We start from the raw sequence: 14,457 nt of genomic DNA, 5'->3' as shown, positions 1-14,457 counted from the left end.
CCTCCCCTCCCCTGTTGTCTCTCCCTCTCTATCCTGGCTGATGTCCCTCTCAGGAAGGCTGCCCACAGCGCTCCTGCAAGACGCATGTCCTCCTGCTGGTGCTGCACGGGGGGAGCATCCTGGACACGGGCTCAGGGGACCCATCCTGCAAGGCTGCCGACATCCACACCTTCAGCTCTGTGCTGGAGAAGGTCACACGAGCCCACTTCCCTGCTGCTCTGGGCCACATCCTCATCAAGTTCGTCCCCTGTCCTGCCATCTGCTCTGAGGCTTTCTCACTCGTCTCTCAGTGAGTCCATTTCTGCTTGTTTGGACTGGTTCGGGGTTTTGGGGGGCACTAAGTAGAGGGACCACCTCTGCCTTGTGGTTACTTCCTGGATGTCAGATCCATTGGGACACAAGCATCACAGTGACGGGAAAAGTCCTCTGCACAGGGTTGGGAGGTGCTGGGGAGCCCATGATAGCTTAGATCCACTTCCTATGCTCAATGGGTCTAATCCAACTGGCTCAGATAGGGAAACTGAGGCGCCAGGAGGTTAAGCAGTTTCCTCCAGGATGGCCCAAACAATGGAGCAGGAGTCAGGCTTGGTCATGCAATTAGAGCCCAGTAGGGATCTGTGTGTGTGTGGGGGGAAAACACGAAGTATGTTTTCTTCTGCTCCCGTGCCACAAAACCAACAAAGAAGACCTATGTGACCAAAGGGGTGGGGGTTTCTCCCCACCAACAAGCAGGCAATCAGTCCTGCAGCACATGCCTGCAGGGTGTCCTCCGGTTTAATTCTGACACTGCGTCCCTGGCAATAGCATCAGACCCCTCAATTAAGGGCTCAGTCCCACAATACTACCCCCATTTCTGATGCTCATGCTTCCAACTGACCAGCTATAAGTCAGGGATCCCACAACCTCCTCCTTGGGTTCTGTTCATTTGCTAGAACAGCTCCCAGAACTCCGGGAAACGTTTCGTTATGTTTACTGGTGTATCATACAAAGGACAGAGATGACGAGATGTGTAGGGCAGGGTATAGGGGAAGGGGTGCAAGTGTCCCTGACCTCCCCGGGTATGCCACCTTACAGGGACCTCCACACATTCAGCTGTCTGGAAGGTCCCTGAACCCTGTCCTCCAGGGCCTTGATGGAGACTTCAGAAAGGTATGATTGACAAGCATGTAGAAGTGTGCTTGGACAGGAAGGGTGGGATCTGATACGAATAGGCCGAGTAGGAAGCCCAGTGAGGCCTGTCTTCAGATGCTTCTTGAACTCTGTGGGGATCATCCTTTCCTCCAGGGCATGGGGGTCTGATATGGGGATCTTATGACCCACAGTCAGACAAGGTAGGTCAGAGAATTTCTTTATGGCCAGCTCCCAGACAGAAAGACAGGGAAAATTAGGCTTGGGGGAAGAAGGAACAAGTGAAAGGGGGGCAAGTGAAAGGCAAGAGAGAGAGAGAGAGAGACCTTGTTTTCTGTGGAGTTATGAGCCAGGAATCATGGACGAAAATCTCTCTCCCTGTGTGTCATAATGTCACAGTGTGGTCCTGGAGAAGCCACAGAGCACTGTGGGCCCTCTGAGAGAGGGCCAGAGAAGACTCCAGGGGTCAGTGTGTGAACTCTTAGGTTGGCTGTGTTGACTTGGGTCCTGGCTGTGTGACCTTCCTATCTCAGTTTCCTCATCTGTAAAATGGGAGTAACTTTAGAAATAAGCTTCTAGGGCATGAGGATTTTGCGTGCTAGTGTCCACGAAGCACTTAGCATGGCACTCCGCACCCAGAAAGAACTCAGGGATGCTGGCTGTGACTCCCAGTTGTCATTCTTAGGGTGGTAGGTGGAGAGTGGGCTGGGAAGGGAGACTTCCAGCTCCCAGCAGGGAACCCGGATGGTAGGGAGCAAGAGGGGAAGGATGATGTGCACCGAGGGCTGGCTGAGCCCTGGCAGCCTGCCTACTGCCAACGCTGGCACGGCCTTGCCTCATGTGGGCCCTGGCACCTGTGAGGGACAAATTGAGCCATCATGGACCCCACCCACTGCTCCTGAGGGCTCCCCTGCTCCCCAGGTGCCTGCCCTGTTGTACTAGCTGAAGGTGGGGCCACCTCAGGCTCTCATTAATCATATGTGCTGAAGAGGATCTATGCACCTGCAGAGCCCCTGTCCTGCCCAGCATTTGGCAAATTACTGCAATTGGCTGTTGGAAGCTAGGAAGCTTCTATAGTTAGGAAAGAGAAGGAGGTGGATGGCGCCTCTGTCCTGTACTTCCCTGCTCACAGGACTATGCCAGGGGCTGTGGAGACCATCCCAGGCAGAGCCCCCACCCCCTGGGTCTGGGGAGGGTGGGAAGAGGCCTCCAGCAGGGAGCTGGTGCTGGCTATGTGGGGAGTTCACTCCCTCCCCAAGGGGAAGGGGAGCTAAGGAGGGGCTCTGTGCCCAGGCACTTCCAGCTGGTAAGGAACAAGCATGGACAAGACCTTCCCTCCCCTCTTCGCTTTTTCCCCTCTCCATGGGTAGCAGAGCCTGATTTATCTGCGTTCCACAGACGCTGGCAGGGCAGATCTCAGAATTGGGAGGGAAGAAGGAGATTAGGGCAGTAGTTTCCCAACCTGGCTAATCACCCAAATCCCTGGCGTGATTCTTATTAAACAGCAAGATGTCCAGGCCTCACCCCTAGAGTGGCTGATTCAGGAGGGGCGGACCCTGGAATCTGCATCTTTAACAACAGGCTTGCTGTTTCCTGCTCTGCAGTGGGATTTGGGAACTGCTAAGCTGATGATGTGGCTCATGGCTCAGTCACTTCATACTCTATCAGCCTGGGACTTAATTGTGCTAGTTGTTAATCCATCTCAGGACTCCCCCCACATCCTCCCTGGACATCTGATCTCCAGAGCTGGGTCACCCCTATCTCCAGGAAGATGGATGGCCCAGCCATTTGAGGGGACAGCAGGAGGGAGCTTACCTCTCCCCCTGGCAGCTTCTTGCCAGGGCCATTAATCACCCCCCCTTAATCACTGCTGGGAGGGAGCTCTTTTTCAGCTAATTAAAATCTCTCCGGCAGCAATCAAGGCCTGTTTCCTCTGATTTGTGTTCTTTGGAGCTGAGGAATGGCTGGCCTTGTACACCCATGATAACTCTGCCACCTGCTGAGGGTGCCTGAACCCTGTCACCTGCCCCAGATTCTGTTGAGTCCCTAGTGGGCTCTGCATTGGGTTCTTAGTCAGCACTAGCTTGGACTGCAGGGGAAGGGCAGGGTCTGGGCAGTGGGTGGAGAGTTCTTGGCTCTCCTCTGTGGTCCCTCTTGACCAGCCAGGTCCAGGGTTGCCTCTGGGTCAGAGGCAAGATAGATGGGTGCTGGGCCAGGGGCCGGCTGCCGGGAGGCTGGCCTCAGGTGGGCCTGAGCTGCCCAGAGAGGGAGGAACTTACAAGTGGGGAAGTAGAGAGATGAGGGGGCCCAATGCCAAATCCGGACAGTCCACTGGTCTTGGGCATGCTCTTGGACAGGCTCCCTTAGCCCTCTGTGGGGTCTTAAAGCTTTCTGCAAAGCTGATGAAAGGTCTGGATCTTCTCCCTCTCTACACAGTGACATAACACCGTGCATTTAGTAGGTGTCCTCCTCGAAGCTGTGGCCAACACACGTTCCCCTTGGCTGGAACACCCTTTCTCCTCCTTTCTCTTCCTCTCCAAAGCTTTCCTGAGGCCTAGTTCAAGCCTTACCTCCTCTAGGAAGTCTGCCATCATGATATGTCCCCACCCTGATCCACGATAGCTGGCTCCCCGCTGACTGCTTCCTCTATAATCGGGGTGTCCTTTGGGGCCGTGCAGGAGCAGGCCAGAGAGCACGGCAGTTGCAGGAGCCTTTGGGCCCACACAATGGCAGGGAGGGGGTGGACACATAGGAGGTCAGCAGAGCCTGGAGCCCCTGGCCCCTTCCCTTGCCCCCACTGCCTGTGCTTTGTCTAACCTGGTTCCTGCCTGGGTCCTCCTGAAGAGTCCAAGGAGCTGAGGGCTCAGCTCCTGGCCCACATTCTGTCTTCTGCCTGGTCCTGAACCCCATACCCACCCACCTGCCTGATCCTGCTGAACTTACCTTGGCTCCCCTGTCTGCAGCCTGAACCCCTACAGCCACGATGGGGGCTGCCTGAGCAACAGCCAGGACCACGTCCCTCTGGCCGCCCTGCCCCTGTTGGCCATCTCTTCCCCGCAGTACCAGGACGCTGTGACCACCATCATCGAGCGCACCAACCAGGTCTACACAGAGTTCCTTAAGTCCTCTGATGGGATTGGCTTCAGTGGGCAGGTAGGACAGCCTGCCCTCCCGTCTTCTGTCCTAGCCCCACCTGGGAGGAGGATCAAGATCAGGCTAGTCTAGAATCAAAGTCTCTGAGATCAAAGCGAGCTGGCTTTTGAGAGTGTTGGGTTTGCCCTCATTTTACAGAGAGAAGAGCTGAAGTCATCAGTCTGAGTTCTGAGAATGAGCCCTGGCCCTGGGAGCACTGCCTCCCTACCAGGCTCTCTAGGGCCTCCCAATTGGGCTGGGTGTGGGGCAGGGTGTCTGGGCATCTATGGTGGGTGAGCCTGCAGTCCAGCTGTGCCTCTCCAGGTGTGTCTCATTGGGGACTGCGTGGGCGGCCTCCTGGCCTTCGATGCCATCTGCTACAGTGCGGGGCCCTTGGGGGACAGCCCTGGCAGCGGCAGCCGGAAGGGGAGCATCAGCAGCAACCAGGTGCGGCCAAGGTCATGGGATGGGGGAGAGCACACCCCAGAGGGGCGGGGGTCCCTGGGGAGGTAGTGCTGTTCTTCACATCAGCACCATGCCATCCGGGTTCCTACAGAGGATTGTATCATAATCCTGCAAGAGCAGCAAGAGAATTGATATCCCAGGAGAGCAAACTGAGGCCCAGAGAGGGCTAATTTGGATTTGGCTTCCTAGACAGCTGTCTCTGTTGGATTGCCAATCCCTGCGGATGTAGGAGATGGCCTGGGGCTGAAATCCCATCTCATCACCTAGCATCAGTACTATGTTGTGGCTTCCACACGCCTTTTGGAAGAAGCAGAGGCTGTCACATCCTAGAAGGAAGGGGTTGATTTGTTCCTGGGGAAGAAGGCGGGGCCTCAGAGCCTTCTGTGACAACAGTGCTCTCCTGGCTTCTGCTTGGTCCCAAAGGACACCCCAATTGTGGTGGAGGAAGATTGTGATCTGGCCAGCAGCAAGCGTCTCAGCAAAAGTAACATTGACATCTCCAGCGGGTTGGAGGATGAAGAGCCCCAGAGACCACTGCCGCGGAAACAGAGCGACTCTTCCACCTATGACTGTGAGGCCATCTCCCAGCATCATGCCTTCCTTTCAAGGTAATACCTTTCCCTGTCTCCTGCTTTCCTTCCATCAAATCACCAAGGAGACAGAGGACCCTGGCTCAAAGGCATCAGGGAGGGCTGTGACCCAGGCCTTTCCATGGGGGCCCATAGACAAGCAGTGAAGTGCTGGGACCAAGGCCATTGGCCATCAGGCTGGCACTGAGACCTTGCTCCTTCTCCCTGCCTCTCCCTGACTTGCAGAGAGACCAAGGACAATTGGTTTCATCCCTAAGAGCCTCGGTTTCATCTTCTGCAAAATTGTGACACTGCCCAGCCTGCTTCATGGGATGGTTTTAAGACTCTAGTGAGATAACAGTCACAAGCATGTTTTGTGAGCTACCTCAGCTTTGTGTTCTTATCATCTTAAATGGGGAAACAGGACCATGTAGGTCAGGAACTTTCTGAAGTCTGTGTGACCGGAAGTCACACAGCCAGTTACAGAAGAGCTAAGATCTGCTTTCTGGGCTCCTTATCCTGGTTCAGTGCTTTCTGACAAAACACATGTTTATTTGTAGTCCAGGCAGACCCCTCTATGGAACTGTTCACCCTCTGACTTTCCAGAAGAGACATATTTGAATCAACATGGGCTAAATGAATTGTCTGCATGTTAACTCAGGATACAAATGACTATTTGACATAGACCCACATTGGAATAAATGTCTCTTTCTTCTTCCTTTTCTCCTTAATTCTTCTCCCTCCCTCTCTCCTTCTTTCTTATCTAAGTGGTAAGTATCATGAGGTCATTATAACATACGGAAAATATGTCATATCATCACCTAGGGGGAACCCCTGTTAACATTGAGAATATATCCTTTCTGTATTTTTTACATGCTTTTCATATATTTTTACTTAAAAAGAAATGCTTATTATATTGTGATCTTGTCCTTATGTAATTAAAAATCCTTGGTAAATACCCTTAATGGTAATATAATATTTTACTGAGTGAATGGATAATAGTTTACTTAATCCCAGTAACTGGACACTGTGGCCTTTTCCAGTTCTTCACCATTATAAATAGAACTGCAGTGAACGTCTTCATGGATAAACATTAATGTATATATTAGGATTATTTCACTCAGATGGATTCCTGGAGGAGGAGTTACTAGGTCAAAGCCTCTGAGTATTTAAATTTCTGAATATTTAAAATCCTTTTAACAGATTATCCCTTAGAAAAGCAGCTACATTCAAGCAAGGGTTGCAAGGTGAAAAATTTCAACATTTCTGGTTCATCCTTGAAAAATCCTCTAGGAAAGCCCCACATTTGGAGAGTGGAAAGTAGTTGGAGGTTTTCAGTAGCTGGTGTGACACAGCCAGCTTTTCCCTCTGGTATAGGGACAGATGGCAGTTTCTTTGGCAATTAAGTAGTTTGCGTGTGTTTAGGGACCACGCTGTACATGAAATATGTATTGTTAAACACCGGAGTCATCATCCTCACCAGGAGATGCTCACACTGCTAGAGGAAGGAGGGTGTGAGGATTGGCTTTGCAGACTCTCCCACTCCGGAGGCTGGGCATTTGCTCACACTATCTCAATTCTGATTTCTAAAACTTTTTACTTCCACCTTGAGTATTTTAGTTGCAGTTGCATCCACATGACTGATGCACCATGTGATCCCACTGACATTTTCAGCTTACACTATCCCTGGATGGAATGTCAGGGTGGTCTCCAGGTTTCCTCCTGACCCGTAGCGCCTGTGCTGAGTCTCCTGCTGAACAAAACTTGCACTTTCCTCAGGCGATGTGGACCTGGGATGGCAATGGTTGGAATTCTGTGTGTTTGTGTTTTTCTCTTTAAAAACTGTTTCATCTGCTGGCTGGGGAATGGGTGGGGGAGACCAAGCTGTTTTCATCTGTCTGTGGGTTGCTTGAAACAACGAAAGCCCCAAATCCTGGCAAAACTGATATTATCCAGCTGGTCTTTGTGTTGGCCAGTCTGGGCTTCTCCGGTAGACAGCACAGGAATTCTCAGCATGACCATCACAAAATCAGCACAACAATGCAGGCTTGCCAGAGTGTAGGATGCTTGGGGGCCCTCGGGTGCTCAGCCTGTTTTTGTAAGTAAAGTTTTATGAGCTCATAGCCACACGTCCTGTTGTCTGTGGCTGCTTGCTTTCATTTCGACAATGACAGAGTGAAGTAGGTGCAACAGAGACCATACAACTGAAATTTTTACTACCCAGCTCTTTGCAGAAGAAGTTTGCTGACTCTTGCTCTAGCCAAAGTTGGCCAGGCCTTGGTGGCCAGTGCTGAGATGGTTGCCAACTCATGTTGCTGGTGTCTGGCAGGTGGCCTCTGCTCTGAGTGCCGTCCCAGAGACGGAAGGCTGGGCACGCCATGCTCACACTCAGGCCGTGCTCCTGTGTGAACACTCCCACCTTCTCGGTCCTTCCCTAATCCTCCCTGTCCTGTGTCTTCCTCCTGTCTCAGCATCCACTCCAGTGTGCTAAAGGATGAGGGCGAGCTCCCTGCAGCTGGGGCCCTCCAGCTCCCGGAGGTCAGCCTGGGACGCTTTGACTTTGAAGTGTCTGACTTCTTCCTCTTCGGCTCCCCCCTGGGGCTGGTCCTAGCCATGCGGAGGACGGTGCTGCCTGGGCTGAATGGTGGGTATGGACATATCAGGGTCTCAAAATGCAGGGGGCTGAGACTAGGGGTCAGGGGCAGAGAGGGTCATGGAGTTAGAGTAGGTAGAAGGAGAAGAGAGGAGGGAGAGGGGAGCAGTTTCCCCAGATGGGGCAAAGGTGAGGCCACTTCTGATGGATTTCACTGGCCCTGTCACATGCCCCTGGCTGATTTGCCTCCTACCTGCTCCTTCCCCTGTCCCCAGGCAGACCCACTACAGCCAGGTTGGTCTCACCAAGCCCTGCATTGACCCACCAAGCCCACTCAGCTTCTTCCACTGCGCAGGGTCTTTGCTGATGCAAGACCTGCAACCTTGGATGTCTTTTCCTTTTTCTCTGAAATGTGCATGTGAGGCTATGTGCACCAGTGGCAGCAGGGGATGGGGCTTGTGACTTTGAGGACAGGGCCAGACTGTCAGAGGCGGAGGGCACCTCATATATCAAAAGATGGATGCTTCCCACCAAAGTTTAGCAGCAACCTACAATGTGGAACAGATAAAGAGAGGGCTCTGGCTGAAGTGGGGGAGAAGGGACAGAACTCTGTAGCTGTCCTCAGTGTGGCTGAGGGACCCTACATCTCCTTGGAACTGGACGGTCCAGTCTCCTGACTTGGAGGGACAGGCAGGCCTCAGTGGAGACACCTGCTGGTCAGTGAGAGAAGTGTTCCTCCAGCTCAGGCAAACCAGGAGCTCTAGGTAGCTCCAGGACCCAAATGAGACATGATGCTGTGAGGGCCTGGGGATAGGGCAGTTGTCCTGACTGAAAGCACCGGGGTCAGCTTCATAGATCAGATAGCAACTGAGCTGGAAGAACTGTAAGGAGTTTGACCAGTGGAAATAGTGGAAAGAGGCCTGTGAAGAGGAGGGCACAGCTAGAACAAAGGATCAGAGAAGGGGAAGCACAAGCCTGGTTGAGGAATGGAGGGTGTTCACTTGGCTGCAGTGTGGGGGCCTGCAGTGGCACTCCCAGGTGGGGCAGATTGCAAGGCCTTGAATGCCAAACTGAACTTAGCGGTTTTGTACCTATTGCTAGCAGGGAGCCATGGGAGGTTCTTGAGCAGAGGAATAGGTAGCTCAAAACTGCACTCCGGGGATGCTTTTAGGGCCAAGAGACTGGACACTAAAAAGGGGCTTCCCCTTGTGTCCCCCCCACTTGCCCCAGGTTTCCAGGTGCGTCCTGCTTGCAGCCAGGTCTACAGCTTCTTCCACTGTGCAGACCCCTCTGCATCGAGGCTTGAGCCGCTGCTGGAGCCCAAGTTCCACCTGGTGCCTCCCGTCAGTGTGCCCCGCTACCAGAGGTTCCCGCTGGGTGATGGACAGTCCCTCCTCCTCGGTAGGTTCTCAGGGTGGGAGATGTGCGGAGCTGGAGGCTGGTGGCACACCAGCTCTGCCCTCTCTGGTCCAGCCTCTCCAAGCTATCAGCAGTGGGGTCACTCATCTGAGTAGGGTCTCTGGCAGACAGAAGACAGCTGACTCCTCTGTGTTCAGGGTGGCCCCTCAATGTGCATCTTCCCCCGATAGGCTATGGCCAAGCTCCTGAGGCCCGGTCCAGTGTGACACTTGAAGTGTCAGACTTGATGGCAAGTCCAAGATTTGTGCTAAGCACTATTTATGAGTGCCCAGCCTGGACTCTAGAGGGGCAGGATGCGAGTGTGCTATCCTGGGGGGCTTCATGGAAGAGGTAGCCTTTCCCCAGAGCCTGGACTGGGGAGGTGAGTTTGGATAGGTGGAGAAGAGCTGGGGGCTGGGAAGGAAACAGCAGGATCAAGGGCAGGTGAGTTGGTAAAATGCCCATGGCCTCTAGGGTCAAGTAGGGTGAGCGGGGCCTGGACTGGGGTGTTGCCCAGGGGAGGCCTGTGATAGACCAGCAGGGCCTCAGAAACCGGAGTCATGGCTCCATATCCTCCTTGAACAGGTTTGGCCTAAGCCTGCTGGGAGCATGCAGCTCCTTCAGGATTAACAACCGTCCTCTCTCAATCCTATCTCACTGGAGACTTTATTCCCAAAGCCTTGCTCCTCAAGAGTTTCTATAGGCAGGAGAGGCTCTAAAACCCTTCCCCCCTAAAATGTGTCTCTTTATTCAGGGAATCCTAGAGGCCACCCTAGCTCCAAGGCTGGAGTCTCCATTCCTTTCCATATGCAGCTATAATCCTTTGTGGCTCAAGGGATGCAGTTGATAAGAAAGGACATGGCTGTGTGTCACTCTGTGACCTCAGCAGGTGCTTCAGGGCAGTCTCCCAGGGGCTCCCTCTGCAGCTTTGTTGGGGTTGGGGTTGATGAATGGATCCCCAGCTTCTGCCTGGATAACTCACAACTGAGAAGAGGTGAATGCAGAAATGTGCTATGGCAAAGGGGCTCCATCAGGCCCCAAGGGTGGTGGTGATGAGGGTGCAGGTGCCCACTGGGTAGGCGAGTGAGCAGGGCTGAGGCTGGCTCCCCTGAGGCTGGCCTCTAGCCCAGTCACACTACTCAGCCTGACCTTAACACTCGCCCCTCCAGCGGATGCCCTGCACAACCACAGCTCCCTCTTCCTGGAGGGCAGCTCCCAGGACAGCCCACCGTTCCTGGACGCTCCTGCCTCACCCCCTCAAGCTCCGAGCTCCCAGCGCCCAGGACGGAGGATGAGTGAGGGCAGCTCCCACAGTGAGAGTTCAGAGTCCTCGGACGGCCTGGCACCCGTGGGTGCCTCCCGCAGTGAGTGAGGTCTTTTGGGGGCCCTGCCTGGATGCAAGTGGGAGGGACCTTCCTCTGGGTGGCTGCTGGTCCTCTGCTAGGGCTCTAGAGGGCAGGCCCTCAGTGGGGAAGAGGGGTGAAGGAAGTCACAGGTGACATTTCTGCCTTTAGGGCACTGTCAGTCTGTGTGTAGAGATCTTGCTTCTGTCTGATTCCACACCCTGGCCCCAAACTGAGCTCTGACCTTAGAGAGAGCCTTGAACTCTGATGTTGCCGAACACTGACTGAGCTCTAATCTTAAATAGAGCCCTGACCCCCTGAGTGGCCTGAGACTGAGCTCTGACCTCAGACAGAGCCTTCACCTCTGACCCTGAGCAGGGCTCTGACCTCTGATCATGGGGCAAGCCTTGACTGCTGAGCTTCAGCCCTGGGGTGAGACTGTAGTCTCTGTGGGTCTGACCCTCATTCCTAGGGACCAGTCTGGAGCACGGATCTTTGAGAGGGGCTGGTGGGTACCATAAGGTGAGAGGAAGAGGGGTACACACCCCAGAGCTCATTCAGAGGGTGATGCTCTGGCCCCAGACTCGCGCCCCAGGTGGCATATCCCCCACTACACTGTGGGTCAAGGTCCCTGGCAGGCCACTTGTCCTCACCACTCTCTCTGACCCACAGTCACGGCCAAGTGGTGGGGTGCCAAGAGGATTGACTACGCCCTGTACTGCCCCGATGTCCTCACAGCCTTCCCCACTGTAGCCCTGCCCCACCTCTTCCATGCCAGCTACTGGGAGTCCACAGATGTGGTCGCCTTCATCCTGAGACAGGTATAGCTGCTGCCTTCCTGGGCCCTGCAGGGACCTTGGCACAGTGCCACCCTTCTCTGTCTGGAGAGGAAGCATCTCTTACAGACCATGTTGGGCATTTGCTTTTTGTTTCAAGGGCTCTGAGAAGGCATTGGAGCACTAAAACAAGTGGGTGGTGACATGGTCAGAGAATGGCTTTCAAAAAGTACACTGGCTTCTGTGTGGCTGATGGCATGGTACTTTCTAGAAAATTAAATAGGAACTATGTAGGAGAATGTACTGATATTTCAACTTGGAGGAGTAATAAATTCCTACTCCTCTCTGGGTCTCAATGTCCTTCTCTTCAGAATAGAAGGTGTAGCAGAAAGGCCAGTGCTTGAGGAATAGCCTGGTTAGGGAGGAAGTTGAGGGTGGGTGGGGGTCAGTTCTCAGACAGCCTCAATGGCCAAGGTCAGGGTGTGGTTTTACACCAGGTTCAGTGAGAAGCACCAGGAAGAAATATCCACTGACTTATGGTCTTCGAAGGAAACTCTGGGGTTGTTATTTAGAGGACAGGAAAGGAACCATGAGATCCCCGGTGAGATAAGTGTAGGAACCCAACTCAGAGGTGATCATGAACTAGGACGCTGGTGTGGAGGTGCTGAGGTGTGGTGAGATGCCCATGGGTGTCTGGGCTGTGAGGGAAAGAGGGGAACCCAATTTGAGTAACTATGGTGCTGCCATTTCTGCAACTTGGGAAGAGCAGGGCTGGGTGTTATGACATGTGCAGTGGGAGGTGCCTGTTAGGTGTTGAAGAGGAAGATGAGAAGGTAAGTCTGAAGTTTAGGGAAGATGTCAGGACTAGAGATAAAAATGTAGGAGTCATCAGAATATAAAACATTTAACTCTGATAAAAGATCAGAGTATCTGAAACCGGCAATGGGGCTGGGTGCGGTGGCTCACGCCTATAATCCTAGCACTCTGGGAGGCTGAGGCGGGTGGACTGCTTGAGCTCAGGGGTTCGAGACCGGCCTGAGCAAGAGTGAGATCCCATCTCTACTAAAAATAGAAAAACAAACAAACAAACAACAACAACAACAACAAAAATGGAGGCAGAGGATTGCTTGAGCCCAAGAGATGAAGGTTGCTGTGAGCTATGATGCACGGCACTCTACGAAGGGTGACAGCTTAAGACCGTCTCAACAACAACAAAAATAAAACTGGCAATGGCTGCCACACCAAGGGAGTTCTGATAGACAGAGAAGGTCAGGGTGGAGTGCTGCAGCTTCTGGAGGGGAAGGGTGTGGAGAAACCATAGAGAGAAATGAAAGAGGACATCTCTCGAGGTGGGAGGAGAACCCAGAGAGGGTAGACAGGAGAAGACCTCTGAGATGGCAGGATGGAAGAATGGCGTCCGTGGAGCAACAGGGAAGAGAGCCTGACTGGAGTGGGTGGGAGAGAGGCACAATGGGCCCTAGAGACAGTATTGTTTAATGATGGGGAGAGCCACTGGCATGTCTGGATGCAAAGGAGAACGATTCAGCAGAGAGAGCCTAACTAGTGACTCAGCTGGAACAATGTCCTCAAGAAGGCGGGTGGGCTGGGATCAGGGCTCCAGCTGGCCTTAGGTAAGGGCCACCTGTCATAACAGGAAGGAGAGCAGAGAACAGGTTCAGGTGTGGTAGCCACTGGATTTGGGCATGGAGGACAGAGACTGCTCCCAGGAACAGAGCCATTAGGGTGTCAGGACAGGCAGGCAGGGACACAGGCAGTGGGATCCGAGCCTCCTGAGGGTCCCAGAGTGGGAGGTTGGGGGGACTCTGATACCCTGGGAGGGAGGGTGAGGGGCCCAGAAGACCTGACAGGGAGGCCTGCTGGGCTGTTTTCAGGTAATGCGCTACGAGAGTGTGGGCATCAAGGAGAGCGCCAGCCTGGATCCCGCAACACTGAGCCCTGCGAACCCCCGTGAAAAGTGGCTTCGTAAGCGGACCCAGGTCAAGCTGCGGGTACGTGCATGCTGAGCTCGTGTGCTTGGAACTGTTGCCTCAGGGAGGTAGGGCTTTCCTGGAGGCTGGGACATCTGCACTGCAGATAAGGGTTTGGCTATGCTCCTCAGAGCTCTGCGCCCTCAGAGGCAGGGAGGCCCCAGGCGCTGCAGCAGGGAAGGTGCATGAGTTGGTTCTCCATGGCCTGGCTCCACTGGACACAGGGATGGTGAGGAGATGCCAGTCATGGAGCAACTGCTATAAGCTAGGTTTCTGTAGACATGAACTTGAATCAAAGAATCCTGCTCATGGTCACAGGGTTCTCAGTATGTCCTAGCATGACATTTGACATGATGGAAGGATGCACAGATTAGCACAAAGACAAAAAGAAGTTTTGTCAGGGCAGGACATTCAGGGTTTCCCTGAAGAAGAATCTCCTCTTTGGGGTATTGAAGAGTGAATAGGAGTTTGAGATGCATACATTTATTTATTCACTCAGCAAACCATCATCAGTGCCTCGTCTGTCTCAGTCTCTGCTACAGGAATGGGGTATAGGGATGTACAGACGCAGCCATTGCTATGGTGGGCACCTCCTGTCTGGTGGGAAGATCACACTTGGATCTCTCAAGAGCAATCCTAAAGAGCAGAGGGTGATCAATCCTTCACGAATCAACTTTTTTTGAGCAAACATATTTATTGAGATATAATTGACACATGATATATACTACATCCATTTACAGTCTGTAATTCAGTGGATTTTAGTATATTCACAGCTGTGTGCAAACATCACCATGGCCAATTTAGAATATTTTTTGTCATTTTGAAAAAGAAACTCCATTTTCTTTAGCTGTCATCCACCTCCCTCACTTCCCCACTGCCCTAAGTGATCAGTAACCTACTTTCTGTCTCTGCATATTTGCCTATTCAGAATGTTTCTTTTCACTGAAATCATACGAGATGTGACTTTTTATTCCTGACTTCTTTCATTTAGCTTATTGTTTTCAAGGTTCGTCCATGCTGTAGCTTGGATCAGACTTTCATTCCTTTTCATGGCTGGGTCATGTT

The 14,457-nt window shown here is 53.0% G+C and overlaps 1 protein-coding gene across 3 annotated transcripts in view; it reads left to right on the top strand.

The window, feature by feature from the left end:
- PITPNM3 (PITPNM family member 3) overlaps positions 1 to 14,457 on the top strand; it is a 97,585-nt gene that overhangs the window by 69,185 nt on the left and 13,943 nt on the right. For all 3 annotated transcript variants that reach the window (XM_053569395.1, XM_053569393.1, XM_053569396.1), the window contains 9 exons: positions 54 to 289; positions 4,092 to 4,281; positions 4,585 to 4,707; positions 5,149 to 5,333; positions 7,766 to 7,938; positions 9,118 to 9,288; positions 10,455 to 10,649; positions 11,301 to 11,449; positions 13,297 to 13,413. In XM_053569395.1, coding sequence (XP_053425370.1) covers positions 54 to 289; positions 4,092 to 4,281; positions 4,585 to 4,707; positions 5,149 to 5,333; positions 7,766 to 7,938; positions 9,118 to 9,288; positions 10,455 to 10,649; positions 11,301 to 11,449; positions 13,297 to 13,413 — 1,539 coding nt within the window. The remainder of the gene's footprint in view (positions 1 to 53; positions 290 to 4,091; positions 4,282 to 4,584; positions 4,708 to 5,148; positions 5,334 to 7,765; positions 7,939 to 9,117; positions 9,289 to 10,454; positions 10,650 to 11,300; positions 11,450 to 13,296; positions 13,414 to 14,457) is intronic.

The sequence above is a fragment of the Nycticebus coucang genome, chromosome 18 (genome assembly GCF_027406575.1).
Source record: "Nycticebus coucang isolate mNycCou1 chromosome 18, mNycCou1.pri, whole genome shotgun sequence".
NCBI lineage: Eukaryota > Metazoa > Chordata > Mammalia > Primates > Lorisidae > Nycticebus > Nycticebus coucang.
The sequence above is the reverse complement of the archived record's forward strand: the minus strand, read 5'-3'. Positions and strand labels throughout refer to the sequence as shown.